A 19,442-nucleotide genomic window follows, 5' to 3' on the forward strand; every position below is an offset into this window, starting at 1 on the left:
TACCCCCCCCTCCCGCCACCCCAGGAGCGAGGCTGGGGGTGGGGCTGGGCTATGGGGGGCGGGGCAACCACTAGCTCCTCCCACGGCTCGCACCCCGCCCCAAAGAAATTCCTGCATCCGGGCCTGCATCTAGCACATAAAGAAGAAACTGTTTGCAGAGACATTGCGGGGGGATGTCCACAGGCCCCCACGCCCGGGTGCACACCAGGCTCTCATAGGAAAACAAAAACTAGAGACCACAGGGTTAAAAATAGCTTTTCCCCCCTCCCAGCCCTCAGCCAGCTCCGGCTAATGAGGCTGTCAGGCTGCAGACGGGTTTGTTAAAGAGCGCGCGTCCCCACGCCGCTTTCCCACACCTCTCCGGCCATCAGCTGTCTGATCTCTTGACCGGCAAGTCATTCTCCATTCCCCCTCCGTGTAGCAGAGCCCAGATTCCGATTTCCTCTGCCCCGTCCGGCCGGGCGGCTGGTTTATGTTCCCTTGTGCGGAGCGTTGCAGTCGGGCTAAAAGGCCAGCGCCGAGATGGGACACGGTCGACGTCCCATCCACACATCCCCTTCCTCAAGGTGTGGCTGCATGTACCATTGCGCAGCAGCACCCCCTGTGGCTGGTTCTAGGAACTGCGCCCCTCATGGCTTGACTCCTGCCCGCCCCTTGTTTTTCCTTGCCCGCCACAAGAATGGCTCTGTCAGGGGTTCTAGCCCCGCTCTCCCTTCCAGGAGTTGCGCTTCTTGGGGCTCTCACAACCCCCTTAGCCTGCCTCCCATAGGACTCTGGGCTTCCTCTTGCCTGCCCTAGCTGCTGCCGTAGAATCCAGCAGCCTCTGGCTCCATCAGCCTCCTCCTCACAGCCCAAGGGGGAAGACGGCTGCTGGGGGAGGGTGAATATGACCTGGCTTGGGGAAGGAGAGTGAACCGATGGGCGTGTGCGTCAGGAAAGGGTAATGGGGGAGGGGAAAGATGGAGAAGCAAGTGGGGAGCATTGGAAGGACAGAGGCCCCGGGGGAGCCTGGCAGAGGGGTCTCTGGGGCGATCGGGGAGGTTGGTCTGCTGATGAGGGCACTAGCCTAGGAGAGACCCAGTACGGCCGTTCTTATGTTCTTATGGCTCCTGGTTGTGGCCCTATCCTGGCCTTTAAATAGCTGTAGCCAACCTGGGCAGCTGCCAGGCGATGCGGTAGCAGTGGGGCCAGGAGCTGCGAGCCTTTTGCTGTGTTTTCACTTCAAAGCCTCTCACCCCAGGCAACTCCGAGGGGAAGCTAATCCCCAGCCCCACCCCTTCTATCATGGCCCCACCCCTTCCTCCCAGGCCCCGCCCCTTCCTACTAAGCCCCGCCCCTTCTGGGGGTGGAGCCTTCACAAGACCATCTACCAAAATTATTAAGCGGCCCTCCGCTGTGAAAATTACTGCCCAGTCCTGGGTGTACAACATAGCCCTGGCTGGGACGCTTACAGAAGGGGAACAGGTCGATATTCAAAAGCTGCTGGGCAGCATCATGCCCATGGGGCACGGTGAGCCAATGAGAGCCGAGGCGCTCTGACGGGGGCAGTTCATTGGTTGAGGGTGGCACCACCTGACCTCCAGCTGGCAGGAGACGAGGTTCCGCAGGTGCCCCCAGAAGTTTCTCTGAACTCTGTGGCTGCGTCACCATGCGGCCTCCAGACCCTCTTGCTCCAAACCCAGCAGGTACGTAGCTTCCCACCTGAGCCCGCTCTGGGCCCACGGCAGGGGGATGAAAATCTTCCGTGCTTTTGATTCTGGCCTAGGCTGGGAGGGAGCGATCGCCAGCTTCCTCGCGCACGGCCGCCGCTCACATCCAATCTGCGGGGCACAGCAAGACGACGCGAGACGATGCTTCCGTCCCCGCTGTCTGTGCTCAGGGCCATTAGCCTGACTGCATCATTACCAAATTACCCCATTACGCCACCTGCGCCTCGTCAGCTCACAGCCCATTTTCTTTTGTCAAGGTCACTCCCAAACCCAGCACTGCCATTTTCCTCCCCGAGTGCTTTCTGACCACGTCCATCCCGCTACCCGGATACAAACAAGTTACTACGCAACCCGTGCCCCGGCTGACCCCGCCCGGGACGTGCTGAGATGGCTTCCCTCCAGGAGGACGGGGTCACCGAAAGCAGACTCCCTGCCTAGCGAGGCAGCATTGAACCGGTTCTTCGAAATCCAGCAGTGGCATTGGGGCGTCTGTGTGAGGCCGGCGGTTAGGAGTGGATTGCCAGCGGAGGCTGTGAAGACCAGGGCTTTAACGGGCTTCGGAAAGAGCTAGATACATTCATGGAGGTTTGGTCCATCGATGGCGATTAGCCAGGGTGGGTCGGGATGGTGTCCCTAGCCGCTGTGTGTCAGAGCGAAATGGATCACAGGGGAGGGATCACGTGAGGATTCCCTGTTTCTGTTCACTCCCTCTGGGGCATCTGGCACTGGCCACTGTTGGGAGACAGGAGACAGGGCTAGATGGACCTTGGGTCTGACCCAGCGTGGCCCTTCTTATAAGACGTGGGAGGTAATTTTCCTGCTCGACTCAGCCAGAGGGCGTGAGGGGGGCACTTGGAGCTGTGTCCAGGACAGCAACCAAACCGCTCCGAGCGTTAGAAAACCCGACCTGTGAGGAATGGCTATAAAATCCGGGCAGGGTTAGTCCTCAAATCGGAAGCCTGGCGGGAGTGGTGGTGCCGGATAACAGTCTTCCAATCCGTGCCTGGCTGTTAGAAAGAGAACAGCGATCAGTTGTTTTCCAGGCCTGCTGAAGGGAGGGCAGGAAGGAGCAGTCGGAGCAGCAGGGGCGATTTTGATTAGATTGTAGGGAAAACTTTCTAACTCTCCAGACAGTTAAGCTCTAGAATTGGTGCCCACGGGTGGGGTGTGGCCTTCCCCCACCCCATCACTGGGGGTTTCTGTGAACAAGTTGGACAAACACATGGTTAGGGTTACTTGGTCCTGCCACTGCCCAAGGGGGGAGGAAGTGGAGTTATTACAGAGCCTTCCAGCCTATGTGATTCTGTGTCTCTATGGGTACGTCTACACTACAGCGCTAATTCGAACTAATGCGTCTAGAACTAAAAACTAGTTCGAATTAGCGTTTTGCTAATTCGAACTAGCAAGTCCACATTGAGTGGACTCTGAACAGGGCTTAAGGATGGCCGGAAGCTGTGCCGGCAGGGCATAAAAGGAGGACTTAGAGCGTGGAGATGCTGTCTCAGGCTAGCCGAGGGCTGCGCTTAAAGGGTCCCGACCCCCACCCCGGACAGACAGTTCTCAGGGGTGCCCCGCTTGCAAAGCAGTCCTGGCTTGGAGTGCCCGGAGTACCCACACTGGGCACATCACACCACTCGGCCATCAGCCCGGCTGCACTTGCCGCAGGCTGCCATCTGGGGAGAGGGGGCAATCGGGGGGCTGCAGGAGAGCTTCCACCCCCAGAAGCCCGCAGAGCCAGCCCAGTCCTCCCCATCGGGGGCTTGTACCCCATTCCTCCCTCACCTCCTTCCACTTACCCTTCCCTAGCCCCCCTTCTTATTGATGTACAAAATAAAGATAACGTTTCTTCCAACATTGACTCTGTCTTTATTGAACAAAACTGGGGGAGACTGGGAAAAGGAGGTGGGAGAGGGGATGAGAGAGGCTGGGAGAGGGGAGGGCAACTACAATGATCAGGGGTTGGGAACAGGTCCCATATGAAGAGAGGCTAAAGAGACTGGGACTTTTCAGCTTAGAAAAGAGGAGACGGAGGGGGGACAGGATAGAGGTCTCTAAAAGCAGGAGTTGGGTGGAGAGGGTGCATACAGAAAAGTTCTTCATTAGTTCCCATAAAGAAGGACTAGAGGACACCAAAGGAAAGGAATGGGTAGCAGGCTTCAAACTAGTAACAGAAAGTTGTTCTTCACAAAGCAAAGAGTCAACCTGTGGAACTCCTTGCTGCAGGAGGCTGTGAAGGCTAGAACTGGAACAGAGTTTAAAGGGAAGTGAGATCAAGTCATGGAGGTTGGGTCCATGGAGTGGTATTAGCCAGGGGGTAGGAGTGGTGTCCCTGCCCAAAGTTTGTGGAAGGCTGGAGAGGGATGGCACGAGACAAATGGCTTGGTCACTGTCTTCGGTCCATCCCCTCCAGGGTCCCTAGGGTAGGCTGCTGTCGGCAGACAGGCTACTGGGCTAGATGGACCTTTGGTCTGACCCAGGACGGCCATTGTAAGCTCAGGGCTCAGGGTCGGGGGTCTCAGTGGACCCCCTTGATTTTCATGCAAACCTGCTCCTGGGTGGCCAGGCTGGCAGCTCTCCTGCCCTAGACGGCCACTTTCCTGTGCCTAGTGCGGAGATCGTGGACAAGGTCCACGATGTCCGCACTAGCCCAGGAAGGTGCCCGCCTCTTGCGGTCCAGGGCAAGCTCCCGGGAGCCGCCAGCCTGGTCCCGGGAAGAGGGGGTGGGCTGGGGGACATCGGGTGGGTGGCTCTGTGCCGTGCCAGGTGCAGGGTCTGCTGGCTGGGTGCTGGCAGGCTTGCACCTGGCACGGGCACCGTAGCCAGCCCATGCCCCTTTAAGGGGTCCGGGGCCGGGAGGGGGGCATAGAGTTTCCCTGGTGTTGGCCAGAGTGGCCACCAGGGAAACCTGGGGAGGGCTAGCCTCCCACTAGTTCGAATTAAGAGTCTACACAGCCCTTAATTTGAACTAGCTAGTTCGAACTAGGCTTAATCCTCGTAAAATGAGATTTACCTAGTTCGAACTAAGCGCTCCGTTAGTTCGAATTAAGTTCGAACTAACGGCGCGCTAGTGTAGCGCCTAGGAAAGTTAGTTCGAACTAACGGACGTTAGTTCGAACTAACTTTGTAGTGTAGACATACCCTATGTATGTAAAACACTGAGACAGACACAAACACACACATGCATACACACACGCATGCATACATACACATGCATACACACACACGCATGCATCCACACATGCACATACACATGTGCACACACACACACACGAAACAGATGAAAGCGGGTGGGCATTTTTAGACAAGTATTCAGCTACATCTACACTGGCATGTGCTTTTGCGCAAGAGCAACCATGCCAGTGTAGATGCTCTCTTGCGCAAGAGCAACCATGCCAGTGTAGATGCTCTCTTGCGCAAGAAAGCTCTGATGGCCATTTTAGCCATCGGGCTTTCTTGCGCAAGAAATTCATGTTGCCTGTCTACACTGGCCTCTTGCACAAGAACAGTTGCACAAAAGGGCTTATTCCTGAGTGGGAGCATCAGAGTTCTGGTGCAAGAAGCACTGATTTCATACATTAGAACGTCAGTTTACTTGTGCAAGAACACGCGGCCAGTGTAGACAGGCAGCAAGTTTTTGCACACAAGCGGCTGCTTTTGCGCAAGATCGCGCCAGTGTAGACACATCCATATATAGAGAGTATAAACCCAAACTGGCATTTCGACAAGACACCAGAGCTATCTCAGTGCCCATGTGAAAAGTCTCTTGGGATCATAGACGTTAGAGAGGCTAAGACGTGCTATGTCGTAATACAGACCTGACTTGGATGACCTAGGCACTATAGGCCCATGTTTAAGGACTCAGCTTCTGGAGTCATGTGCTTACATCAGCTTTCATTTACAGACAGACTAATTAAAGGTTTGTCTACGCAATTAGTTCTGAACAGCTATGCTTGATTAACTCCATGTGTGGTTGCTCGTAGTTTGGAATAAGAGTGCTTTATTCCAATGTAGTATAAGCCTCTTCCAAAGTACATGGAGCTAATTTGGAGTGAGGCACTTTTATTCTGATATGAGTGTCCACAGGATTGGTTAAGCTGCTTTCCATTCACACTCCATCTTGAAATGACCCCCAATTTCAGCCCTCATGTCTCGTGTCAGGTCACATGAACGTGTTTCAAAGAGCCAATTGCATCCCTTTTTGCAAGGCTGGCTCAACTAGGGGTGGGTCTAGTTCCCCTCCAGTGGAAATATTTTGGGCAGGGGGAGATCTAGGTGCAACCTCTCCGACAGGTGGAATCGGCAGATGCAAGGGCTGGGTTCAGTATTGTGACAGACCCAGGGCAGCTGACAACAGTAGCTTGGTGGAGAGCAAATATGCAGGAAATTAGGTGATCAGTTTTCTGTTCCTGGACTGAACCGGCCAGGGACTGCTACCATGTAATCAAGGAAGGCAGGTACCCGGGGCCAATTAAGAGCTTGTCTGAAGCAGTAGGCTAATCAGGGCACCCATTAAGGCCTGCTGGGGCCAGCTTAAAAGGCTTCCCCTCAGGAAGGGCCAGGGGAAGGCCAAGGACTGAGAGGGAGGCGGTGCAGTGAGAGAGCGAAGGACTGCGAGTGCAGTAGGGGACTGTGGAGGAGCAGGAAGGGTTGCGCAGGTACTAGGGAGACGGTCCTGGGAGAGATCGTTTTGGGGAGGTGGCCCAGGGAAAGGCTGCAAGACTGGGAGTGGAGGAAACTCTGCCAGTGGCTATGGCCTTAGACAGGAACGTGGAGTCGCAAGCGGGCCTGGGTTCCCCCCACCCCCTCCGAGTCTGCCCCTGAGAGGGGGAACCAGGACTGCGGAGGGGTTCACCCCAAACAATGGACTAGCCTAGGGTGAGACTGGCTCAGTAGGCTGTGACCGTTGCCTCTCGTACAGGGCCAGAGGCTGCGCGGAGGGTCACAGCGAGCCCCTGAGGCAAACACTGTCCACCAGGAAGCGCAGGGCCCCGGGGCACGGCCGGAGTTTGCCACAGTTTCTGGGGGTTCTTTTGGACAATAAAACCCAGAACTCTCTTGAGTCCTACCCAGGCATCGGAGAGACCCTCACGCCACCCCGGGGGGCCTCTGAGAGGCGATGCTGCCCCTCTCACAAGCACAGAGCCGCCGTGAGACAAAGAAAACCTGCCATAAAAGGAACCCCGCAGTAATTTGGAAAAACGCCGCCCGGGGGGTTAGAAAATGCATGTGAAACACCCACCTCCGAGCACATGGGGCCGTGTCCTTTCCTCAAGGTCTCTCACCACGTGGGGTGACGTCCCCCCCACAAATGTCCCCTCTCACCCCTGGGAAGCGGGAAGGCAGGGAGCAAGGCCTCAGCTGCTCCTGCCTCCATGTCATTCCCTCTGCCTTGCTCCTGCTGCCACCTCCGGCTCCCTCCCCCCAGCCCTGCGATGCCCTGAGGTCCTGCCCCGAAAAGATTGCCCAGCGGGTTCGGCTGGAGCAGGCTGGGCTGTCTGGTTCCCCACAGCGGCTGTCCCACAAGCACCTCCAAGGGTTCCTCCTTGGACCTGGTTATCAGTGATGTTAGCTGTACCAGTCCACAGCAAACAGCTCTTAATTGGGCCCTAATTAGACCTGCCCTTAGACGGAGAGAAATAGTGTGTGTGTGAATGTGCATGTGTGTGTGTTTTGTGTGCATGTGTGTGTGTGTGTGCTCATGCATCCATGTGCGTGTTTTATGTGTGTATGTATGTGCATATGTGTGAGTATGCATTTTGTGTGTGTATGTGTACATGTTCATGCATGTGTTTTGTGTGTACGTGCATATGTGCGTGTGCGTTTTGTAGGTGTGTGTGTTTTGTGAGCATGCATGCATGATGTGTGTGTTTTGTGTGTGCCCAAGCACGTGTGCATGTTTTTGTGCATGCATGCAGGTTTGTGTGTGTGCATGTGTTTTGTGTATGCATGTGTGTGTGTTTTGTGTGTGTGCATGGGTTTTATGTGCATGTGTGTTTTATGTGTGCACGTGTGTATGTTTTGTGCATGCGTGTATGTGCGTGCATTTTGTGTGCGTGCATGTGTGTGTGGATTTTGTGTGCTTGTATGTGCACCCGTGCGTGTGTTTTGTGTGCATGCGTGCATATGGATGTGGGTTTGTATGCATGCGTGTTTTGTGTGTGCACGTGTGCATGTGTTTTGTGCATGTGGGTGTGGGTTTGTGCGCATACATGTTGTGTGTGTGTGTGTGTGTGTGTGTGTGTGTGTGTGTGCGCGCACAACGGTGACTAGGGCCCTTAGAGCAGAACAAAACCCGTCCTCCTCTCCTCTCCTCTCCTCTCCTCTCCTCTCCTCTCCTCTCCTCTCCTCTCCTCTCCTCTCCTCTCCCCAGAGCTTTAACAGCCTCACACTGGCGTAGCCAGCACAGCCCCTTAGGGCCTGGCCCACCCAGTTCTGCTGTGCTGGGGTCTCACCCCAAAGCTAACGGCCCTTGCTTCCCCCTGCGCCCAATAGCAAAGGGACTTGCCATGCCCCGCCCCAAGCCCACACCCACCTTTGGGCAAGGCAGCCCCGGTCTGCTGCGCCCCTGGGCAGAGTGGGCGTGGTCATGGTCATGCAAATTAGCCTGGCTCCTGACGTCTTCTCCCCCGGCTCCTCTCGGGGATGTCGGGGAGGGCTCGTGCCGACCTGCTGATGGATGTTTGCACCCGGCTGGAGCTCACGGAGGCAGGGGCTGGAGCAGCTGCCACAGTGCACCAGATTGCTGGCGCGTACGTGGGACTCCCTGGGTGCAGGGAGCTGGGCGTTGATGCACAGGATCCCAGGTACCGAGGATAGGCAGGGCCATGGGATCCTGGGCATCAGCCCCGTAGGAATGACAGTAGGAACAGCCAGGACACCCATCCCAGCCTGGAACCAGCTGTTTCCTTGCCCCCGCCACGTCTCAGTAGCTCCCTTCCTTCGCCTCCTCGTCTTGCTGCACGCCAGCAAGAGCAGAGTTCTAGCAGGGGGATTGCACTGCTGCCAATTCTTGTGATTTGTATCACGAGTCTGGCACCAGTTGGCACGGAAGCCCCAGCACCAGGAGTCATGTGATATCTGAAAACAAACCCATCGAGGCCTTGTGGCTGCACAAAAAATCTCTGAAGCGTGACTGGAATGCGACCTAGCGGCTCAAAAACCAGAACTCCCAAAGTAGGGCTAAAACGAAGACGGTACCTGGTTGGCATGTTACAAAGCCAGTTTCTCCTGCCATTAACACTGGCATGTCCACATCAAAAGCTACGCATGGGACACATCCAGCCCACTTAATTAGCCTCATTAACACCGATCCTACAACTGAGAGGTACAGACAGAACCTCTCTAGTCCAGAACGCTCTTGTTCAAAAACAGCTGTGGTCCGGAATGTTTTTAGTGAGCTGGATGTCCACTTTTCATGGGTGTGGTCAAGTTGCCCACAACCCCATAAAGTTTGTTTATAGCCACAAGTCCTGGCTCTCAGTGTTTTGTGCTTCATTTAGCTCTAATTTACCCCTAAATGTCTTCTAAGAGCCCAGGAAGCAGTGGAAGTCTTGGTCATGCCGCTAGACAATATTGATCTCCCATGGTTTGGCAAATTCTCTGGTTTGAAACTGGTCAGGTCCTGAGGGTATGTCTAGTCTTTTTCTGAAAAAACATCACCTGCGTCTAGACTGCTGCTGCGTTCTTTCGAAAGTAAATCGAAAGAATGCGGCAGTTTTTTCAATCGCGGCAAACCTCATTTTACGAGGAATAACACCTTTTTTTGAAAGTACTCTTTTGAAAAAAGGAGCTATTAAATGCAAACTGTGCTTTTTTGAAAGAGCGTGTCTAGACTCTCTTTCGAAAAAGCGGCTCACTTTTTTGAAAGATCTGCTTGTCGTCTAGACGCTCTCTTTCGAAAGAGGCTTGTAGTCTAGACGCTCTCTTTCGAAAGAGGCTTGTAGTCTAGACGTAGCCTGAGGGTGCTGGACTAGAGAGGTTCAACATGTACTACTTCTGCAGCTATATAGATCTCTTGGTTTCTGTCATTTCCACTCCAATTCATCTGATGAACTGGGTTGTGCCCACAAAAGCTCATGATTCTATATATTTTGGTTAGTCTCTAAGGGTATGTCTAGACTACACGCCTCTGCCGACAGAGGCATGTAAATTAGACTACCCGACATAGTCAATGAAGCGGGGATTTAAATATCCCCCGCTTCATTAAAATAAAAATGGTCGCTGCATTGTGCCGGCTCAGCTGATCGTTGGCACAGCACAGCCGTCAAGACGTGGATCGGTCGACAGGGAATGCCTTTGTCGACTGCTCCTGGAAACCTCGTTTCACAAGGCATAAGGGAACGGTCGACAAAGGCGTTCCCTGTTGACCGATCCGCGTCTTGACTTGCACGCTGTGCCAACAATCAGCTGAGCTAGCACAGCGCGGTGGTCATTTTTATTTTAATGAAGCGGGGGATATTTAAATCCCTGCTTCATTGACTATGTCGGGTAGTCTAATTTACATGCTTCTGTCGGCAGAGGCATGCAGTCTAGATGTACCCTAAGGTGTCACAGGACCACTTGTTGTTTTCAAAGTTACAGACTAACACGGCTACTCCCTGAGACTCCCCAAATCGGTTTTTTTTAGACTTTCCCCACATTTTAAAGCCATTTCTGTGAGTTTTGGGGCTCTGACTCCAACTATATATACTGGGTTTGATTGGCGTTCGTAAAGGTCTTTCGAAAGGATATATTAAAGTACTTATGGACTCTCCAGAAGGCTCCCTGTTTACAAGAACACCACCCCTGCATGTCTCTAAAGCAGTCTGCTCCACTGTTGATTGCCTGTGCCCTAAAAGTCTCCTCTATCGCACAATCAAATCAATGCGCAAAACTCAATTACAGTGGCATGACATTTCCAAGGAAACGTGGAGGATACATTCCAGTCATAGTTTGGTCCTACCAAAGCAATTCAGATGGCAAATCAATAGTAAACACTTAAGGCTAGATTTGTTTAAAAAAAAAATCAAGTTATCCATTTCCCATTATGTCCAACCTCCTAGAGTATTGATAGGAAACCCTAGCTGCATCTAGTACACCCAGTTCAGGAATCGTTGGATCCTAGAGAGCCCCAGAGCAGGGCCTGTTCCAGGTCGCTACAAGGGATGTGCGTTTGGGCGGATCACACCTTCCCGCCAGGGATCTGAAAGCACGTGACGGATAACCCTCCCCGCTCCCTTGGCAGGCCGAGGGAAGTTTGATGGTTACAGATGGGACGCAGAGGTTAAGGGACAGGACTTGGGCGTCTGGCCTTCCAGTGTTCCTGTTGTAACCGCTGCAGAACACTCATCCAAGATGTCAAACGGGTGTCCATGGACAGGGAGGGGGGCCCCCTGGGGCAATCTGCCAGATCCTTCATATGGGCAGAGCAGAGATGGGGACCTGTGATGGGGTAGACACACCCCACACTGGGGAAGAGGGGGCGGGCTCTGCCCTGCTGGAGGAAAAAGCCCCTCCCCCGCAGCCCTGCTGGGCATGCTCCCAGTGGGACCTGGCTAGAAGAGACCAGGAGGTAGCTCAATCTGGGCGGACAGCCAGAGGGGTAGGAGCTTATGGCCAAGCTCCAAGGCAGCCCGAGTCGCTGCCACGCCAGCAGCCGGAACAGCCAGCGCAGCAGCAGCCTCAGCCGCGATGCCAGCGACCGCCGGGAAGGACAGGCACCCGGAGGTGTGCTCAGCAGGGGGAGTCACTGGCCGGCTGGTAGGAAGCAGCCCAGGGCAGGGGATTGTGTTCCGGGAGGTCGGCGTGTTTTGGCATCTGACCCTGACAAGCAGGCAGTGGGACGCTACAGTGCCCCCGGGGCACTGGGCTGGGCCCTGGAGGAGTGGGAGGGCCCGGGGCCCCCTGCCTCCCCCACCAGACATGAACCTACTGTCTGCCTTTGGGGTGGGGGAAGACCCACAGGTGGATTAGGCTGGTGCGGCCGTATTCACCCCAGTAGAGGGGACTGCACTGTGGGCTAGGCTGGTGCGGACGTATTCACCCCCGTAGAGGGGACTGCACTGTGGGCTAGGCTGGTGCGGACGTATTCACCCCAGTAGAGGGGACTGCACTGTGGGCTAGGCTGGTGCGGACGTATTCACCCCAGTAGAGGGGACTGCACTGTGGACTAGGCTGGTGCGGCCGTATTCACCCCAGTAGAGGGGACTGCACTGTGGGCTAGGCTGGTGCGGACGTATTCACCCCCGTAGAGGGGACTGCACTGTGGGCTAGGCTGGTGCGGACGTATTCACCCCAGTAGAGGGGACTGCACTGTGGGCTAGGCTGGTGCGGACGTATTCACCCCAGTAGAGGGGACTGCACTGTGGACTAGGCTGGTGCGGCCGTATTCACCCCTGGAGAGGGGACTGCACTGTGGACTAGGCTGGTGCGGCCGTATTCACCCCAGTAGAGGGGACTGCACTGTGGACTAGGCTGGTGCGGCCGTATTCACCCCAGTAGAGGGGACTGCACTGTGGACTACGCTGGTGCGGCCGTATTCACCCCTGGAGAGGGGACTGCACTGTGGACTAGGCTGGTGCGGCCGTATTCACCCCAGTAGAGGGGACTGCACTGTGGACTAGGCTGGTGCGGCCGTATTCACCCCTGGAGAGGGGACTGCACTGTGGACTAGGCTGGTGCGGCCGTATTCACCCCAGTAGAGGGGACTGCACTGTGGACTAGGCTGGTGCGGCCGTATTCACCCCTGGAGAGGGGACTGCACTGTGGACTAGGCTGGTGCGGACATATTCACCCCAGTAGGGGGGACTGCACTATGGAGTAGGCCGGTGCGGCCGTATTCACCCCAGTAGAGGGGACTGCACTGTGGACTAGGCCGGTGCGGCCGTATTCACCCCAGTAGAGGGGACTGCACTGTGGACTAGGCCGGTGCGGCCGTATTCACCCCAGTAGAGGGGACTGCACTGTGGATTAGGCCGGTGCGGCCGTATTCACCCCAGTAGAGGGGACTGCACTGTGGACTAGGCTGGTGCGGACGTATTCACCCCAGTAGAGGGGACTGCACTGTGGACTAGGCCGGTGCGGCCGTATTCACCCCAGTAGAGGGGACTGCACTGTGGATGAGGCCAGGATTACCGTATTCACCCCAGTAGAGAGGATTGAGCTAAGGGCTAGGATGGGGCAGCTGTGTTTGCCCTAGTAGAGGGGAAGTCTACTTTTGTGGCTGCCGGCGCCCAGTGCTGGGCGTCAGGGTCGTGTACGCCTGGAAAAGGCAACTTCTGAGTAGTCAGGAAGCTTGCCCCCCGACAGGAATCTATGGCACCCTACCTCCTGCTCAGTCCTCCCACCCCCAACCCGCTCCTGCACCCTCCTTCCTTCCCTCCCAGATCCACCAACCTTTCCCACACTGAACACACTGGCAGGCCCCTCCCACACTCTTAATCCCTCAGTTTTGGCTCCCCCAGAGCCTACAGCGGCCCACAAATCTACTAGTCCAGGCCCCCCTAGGCTCAGCTATGTGAGGGGAATGTGGGGAGTGTCTTTCCCCTTCTCAGTCGGGGGCCATATCAGGGAGGTTTTTTGGTTTTTTTAATCTCACTTTTCCATGGCCTCCGACTGACTTTTTCCGCGGGTCAGCGGCCCCTGAGACAAAAAAGGTTCCCTGCTCTTGGGGTAGAGAACCCCAGCACCTCTGAAAGTCCCCACTTTTATTTAGGAACCTGCCCTTGGGAGGGAAGAATCCCAAGCATTGTTACAGGCTGGGGACCGACTGGCTAAGCAGCAGTTCAGCAGAAAAGGAGCTGGGGAATCCCGTGGCTGAGAAGCTGGATATGAGTCAACAGGGTGCTCTTGTAGCCAAAAAGGCTAATGGCATATTAGGGGGTATTAGGAGGAGCATTGCCAGCAGATCTAGGGAAGTGATTATTCCCCTTTATTTGGCACTGATGAGGCCACATCTGGAGTATTGCAGCCAGTTCTGGGCCCCCCAGACGCATTGGAGAGGGTCCAGCGGAGGGCGACCAAAATGATGAGGGGGCTGGAGCACATGACCTACGAGGAGAGTCTGAGGAGCTGTCCCTTTCTCCATCCCTGCCCCATGCTGGCCCAATGGGCTCATAGCCATCCGGATCCCCATCTCTGGCCCCTTGCTGCCCTCTAGTGGTCATTCTACAGTATAACCCCCCTTTCCATGTTATGGAACACAATCCCATTCCAGGCACATCCTGTTTTCCTGGCACAACCAAACCCTGACCTTGCTTTAAGTTATGTCAAGAGGAAGCTGCATATCAAATGTGATGTCCTAGCTCTTACAATTTAGGAGGAGTTCTTGAACAAGTGGACTCATGGATGGATAGACAGACACACATTTCTAAAATACATAGATAGATAATTATGTCACTGACAAAATCCACCCCTTTGAATGATGTATTTATACTGAACTAACCCCTGGTCTAGACAGCACTATATCAACCAGAGAACTTCTCCCATCAACATAGCTATCGGCTCCTGAGGAGACAGGAGAAACTCTCCCTTAGGCATAAGTATCATCTTAACTAAGCACTTACAACGGATGTTCCTCCAGGAATGTATCTAGTTCATTTTTTGGCCCTTGTAATAGCTTTTGCCTTCACAACATCCCCTGGCAAGGAGTTCCACAGGTTGACTGAGTGTTATGTGAAGAACTACTGCCTTTTGTTTGTTTTAAACCTGCTGCCTATTAACTTCATTGGGTGACCTCCAGTTTTGGTGCCATGTGAAGGAGTACATAACACTTTCTCCACATCAATCATCATTTATAGACCTCTATCACCTTTCCCCTTAGTCGTCTCTTTTCCAAGTTGAAAAGTCCCCGTCTTTTAAATCCCTCCTCACATGGAAGCTGTTTCATAACCCTAATCATTTTAAAGTTGCCCTTCTCTGCATTTTTTCCCCAATGCCAACATCTCTGGTTTTGAGATGTGAGCTTAGTAGATATTTTTCTATTTCCTCTCCATAACCCTTATTAAAGCACTCCTCCAAACAAGGTTGTCTTTGAAAAATAAACGTGGGGAGCTTTCACAGTAAAATTCACAAAGACAAGCTATCCTTTTCAATTGTTTAATAAAAACTAAGATTTTCTGTCATGCAGGAGATGAGCACCATTATTTGATGAACCAGTAGCAAGAGGGTGTTGTCTGGACAAAAAGAAACTCCTCTGCTTAAAGTCGTGGGCATTTGCACATTTAGTTTTGCTTCTATTTAATCTCTGCTGGTGGCTGGTTTTGGCCACAATACTAAAAATGAAATAAAACCACACAACCTTCCTGTACAATCAATGAACGAGTATCATAACAATGACCAAGAAAGGTTAAGTGACTTGCCAAAGTCCATGGAGGCTAGTCAGTGGCAGAGACTGCCGAGAAACTCTGTGCTTGCACTACTAGATCAGGTTGCCTCTCCCATACAGGACCAAGTCAAGGGAATGTAGCATGAAAGACCATAATTTAGAGACCAGGATGGTTATATGAAGCAAAAAAATTTGACAATTCAGGAGTTGCCTTTGTTAACCAAACTTCTTTCAGTAAGTGTGATTTTTAGCTACCGTATATCTGGGAAAGAGTTAATATTTCCTAACCAACTCTAAGTTCATGATTTCCTTCTTCATTTGCTCACTGGCAATGAAAGGTTTAAAGATCTGAGAAAAGCTAAGAGTCTCTGGTACCTTATGGGATTCAGATGCATCCCACACTGGGTCACCCTGATGACAAAGTGACTCCTTCGATAACGGGTTTCTCTTTTCTTACGGAATCTGGTTCAAAGGATTCTCATCTCCAGGGGACCTTTCAGCCAGGGTACGGCCCAACTTCAATCCAAGACACGGGCATCTTTCCCCGTCTATCCCTGCAGCTGCTTGATCTCAGCCGCTGGCATCTACACTAGTAACAGGTAGAGCTGCCCTCCTCATGTAGCTGAAACATGTAGGTCTAGAAACTGAGTTCGAAATCGCACAGGACAAGGCAACGATTTCCAGAATGACGTGGTATGGCCCAACTTGAGACCAGCTTTTCTTGTGATATTTTAGTAGCCCTTGATATTTCCTCTTCCATGAGATGAACTAACATCCCTGCATTATGAGTGGGAAGCTGAAGCAAAGATAGGATAAGTGATGTATCCAAGGCCAAAGAGAGAGTTCGGTGGCAGAGCTGGGATTAGCACTCAAGGAATTTCAGCCTCCGAGGCCTGGGCTCCTCTCTTGCTTCTGATCTTGGAGGAAACCAGGAAGCGGAGAGACATGTCAAAACAGCGACCAAGCTAGAGTTAGCGAGGGCTGAAGGCTGCTTTGAATGATGATCTAAGTTTTCCCAAACTGGTTCCATCCATCCCTACTGGTGATTTAATACAAGCTTGCAAAATCTTCACAAAAACGTACCAGCCGCAGGCAAAACTGACTGGTCCTTCCTTACCAAACAGATAGTCCTGGAAAAACTATTACATCTTCCTGGCCCATCACCTGGTGAGTGGAATTATGCCAAAGTGGGGTTAACCTACAGTAATATTTAAAAAAATCAAATAACATTTAGGTGTCTATTGGGTGAGAGTGGAACTGTCAAGAGCCGCCGAACACTTCAGCTTTTGCAGCCAAATCAAAGACATCCTCTTCTCAGTGGGATGGATGACATATCCATACCGAGAGCTCTCGCCTTGTCTGCAGAAGTAACAGCTACAGCCTCTTTGCGTTGAAGGGTTTGTCCTGCTGTATTTCCAGCCTCTGAGCTGTCCCGGGTTCACCTCCTGCAGTTCCCTTCTCATTTATGTAATGGGTCCGCAGCCAGTTGCCTTCCTGGGGCGAGAAAGGAAAGAGAAAAGAAATGGGTTCGCTTGGCTGGACGTTCTGCTCCTCCCGGAGGTTCTTAGGACACCCTTGGTCTAACACTAGGGCTTTATTTCAAAATAACCCTCCGTAGGTCGAAGTAATGACCCTTTACTTCGAAATAATGGGCCGCTTATTTCGAAAGCTGTACATCAGAACGGCCAGACTGGGTCAGACCAAAGGTCCATCTAGCCCAGTGTCCTGTCTGCCGACAGTGGCCAGTGCCAGGTGCCCCAGAGGGAGTGAACAGAAGAGGGAATCATCAAGGGATCCTTTTCCCATCACCCATTTCCAGCCTCTGACAAACAGAGGCTATGGCCACCATTCCTACCCATCCTGGCTATTAGCCACTGAGGGACCTAACCTCCATGAGTTTATCTAGCTTTTTTTTGAAACTTAAAGTTTTGGGCTTCACCACATCCTCTGGCAAGGAGTTCCACAAGTTGGCTGTGCGCTGTGTGAAAAAAAAACTTCCTTTTGTTTGTTTTAAACCTGCTACCTCCTAATTTCACTTGTGGCCCCCAGTTCCTATGTTATGGGAACAGGTAAATAACTTTTCCTTATTCACTTTCTCCATACCTGTCATGATTTTATAGACCTCTGTCATATCCCCCTTAGTCTCCTCTTTTCTAAGATGAAAAGTCCCAGGCTTTTTAATCTCTCTTCATATGGGACCTGTTCCAAACCCCTCATCATTTTTGTTGCCCTTTTCTCAACCTATACGCAGTATTCAAGATGTGGGAGTACCAGGGATTTATATAGAGACAATAAGGTATTCTCAGTCCGATTCTCTATCCCTTTTTTAATGATTCCTAATATTCTGTTTGCTTTTTTGACTGACACTGCACACTGACGGGATGTTTTCAGGGATCTTTCCACAATGAGTCCAAGATCTCTCTTTTGAGCAGTTAAAGATAAATTACTCCCCATCATTTTGTATGTATAGTTGGGATTATGTTTTCCAATGTGCATTACTTTACATTTATCAACATTAAAATTCATTTGCCATTTTATTGCCCACTCATCAAGTTTGGTGAGATCCATTTGAAGCTCTTCACAGTCTGCTTTAGTCTGAACTATCTTGAGCTGTTTGGTATCAGCTGCAAAATTTGCCACCTCATTGTTTACCCCTTTCTCTAGATCATTTATAAATAAGTTGAATAGGATGGGTCCCAGGACAGACCCTTGGGGGACCCCACTAATTATCTCTCTCCACTCGGAAAACTTACCATTTGTTCCTACCCTTTGTTTCCTGTTTTTTAACCAGTTACCAGTCCATGAGTGGTCCTTCCCTTTATCCCACGACAACTTACTTTACTTAAGAGCCTTTAGTGAGGGACCTTGTCAAAGGCTTTCTGAAAATCTAAGTATACTCTATCCACTGGATCCCCCTAGTCCACATGCTTGTTGACCCCCTCAAAGAACCAGTCTGTACTCCTTTCCTTGGAGAATAATGCTGATTCCGAAATAGTTCTTTCGAAATAGCGGCAGTGTGGGCGCTCCAGTGCTGCTATTTCAAAATAACGACTCCCCAGAGTCATTCAAAGTAATTACCCAGAGTAATTCGAACTAATTACTCCCCAATTCCCCCAGTGTTGCCTGGAGCTCTAAGCTGAGTTTAAATCAGACAGTGAGATCCAGACTCAGGTGAATATAACCCCTCCCCCCCAAAATGCCTCTATTGCTAAATCTAATGAACACCACCAGAAATGTTTAAGATTGACTGTGGACAGTGAATGTGTCTGGACTGCAACTCACAGGCTGACTGAGCGGTGTGAACCTCAGCAGAGGAGCACACAAGTGTCCCTCTAGGTTAGTTCATTTTACCCACCGATCAGCAGCAGATAACGGTGGTGGTATTGTCGACAGCAGCCGCGGCGGAACGGCAGCGTCCAGTTTCCTCTGGAATGTCTCTGCAAAGCGACAGGCCCCTCCTGACCCCGAAGAGGAGCTCCCCTGTGTATCTAACTCTCGGACTTTACCTCAGGCAACGGAAGTCCAGCTGTGCTTCCAAGAGCAATGTTTGCCAGGAGAGCCCCTGAGCACAAGGGGTGTATCTAGACTACATGGCTCCATCGACGGAGCCATGTAGATGAGGCAGGACGACAAAGGGAAATGAAGAGGCGATTTAAATAATCGCCGCTTCATTTAAATCAAAATGGCTGCTGCGCTGTGCCGATCAGCTGTTTGTCGGGGCATAAAGGATCTGCCGACAAAGGGTTCTGGCGTCGGCAGATCCCCGTATAGACTGCCGCGCTGTGCCGACAAACAGCTGATAGATAGAGCGGGGGTGGGAACCCTTTTTTGGGTTAGAGGCCACTGACCCACGGAAAAATCAGTCAGTCGCTGCACACATGTGAGAAACAACCCCCCCCCCCTCATCAGCGTGGGCTCCCCAATGTTGGGGGGAGCCCCAAGCCTCCGGGGCTGGATCCAGGCAAGCTGGGGACTGCATCCGGCCTCTGGGCCTGAGGTTCCCCTCCCCTGACACTGAGGCAGAAGAAAACGAAGAGGCCAAAGGAAAACCTGAGGGGTTAAAGGGCATTGACCCCAGGGCTCCTGTGAAAGCCAGCCCTGAGAAATAGTAATAGAGAGGCAGCCGTGTTAGTCTGATCTTCCTAAAACAAAAGGACAAACTATGTAGCGCTTTAAAGACTAACAAGATGGTTTAATAGGTGATGAGCTTTCGTGGGCCAGACCCACTTCCACAGATCAAAAAGCCCTGAGAAAGGCTTTTTGTCAGTTTCAAGCATTAAGCGTGGAGCTCGCACTACAAAGGCTGCTTCTAACTCCAGTTTCCGTCTGTGTGCTTCACAATGATCAGAACATCTTGTCTCCACGGGATGGAATTGTTAAGGGGCAGATTGTGTTCGCAAGGGAACACTGTCACCTACGTCCGTGGTGGG

The 19,442-nt window shown here is 52.5% G+C and overlaps 1 protein-coding gene across 23 annotated transcripts in view; it reads right to left on the reverse strand.

Annotated features, from left to right (window-relative positions):
• Positions 1-2,511: 2,511 nt before the first annotated feature.
• LOC102464061 (uncharacterized) overlaps positions 2,512-19,442 on the reverse strand; it is a 274,304-nt gene continuing 257,373 nt past the window's right edge. For 21 of the 23 annotated variants that reach the window (XM_075925546.1, XM_075925539.1, XM_075925506.1 and 18 more), the window contains one exon: positions 2,512-2,716. In XM_075925546.1, the coding sequence (XP_075781661.1) occupies positions 2,649-2,716 (68 nt within the window). In that variant the 3' untranslated portion in view covers positions 2,512-2,648. Of the gene's footprint in view, positions 2,717-14,769; positions 16,507-19,442 lie in introns of those variants that run through there. The other 2 variants (XR_012902993.1, XM_075925510.1) reach the window with 2 other exon arrangements.

This window comes from Pelodiscus sinensis, chromosome 1, assembly GCF_049634645.1.
Source record: "Pelodiscus sinensis isolate JC-2024 chromosome 1, ASM4963464v1, whole genome shotgun sequence".
NCBI classification, from domain to species: domain Eukaryota; kingdom Metazoa; phylum Chordata; order Testudines; family Trionychidae; genus Pelodiscus; species Pelodiscus sinensis.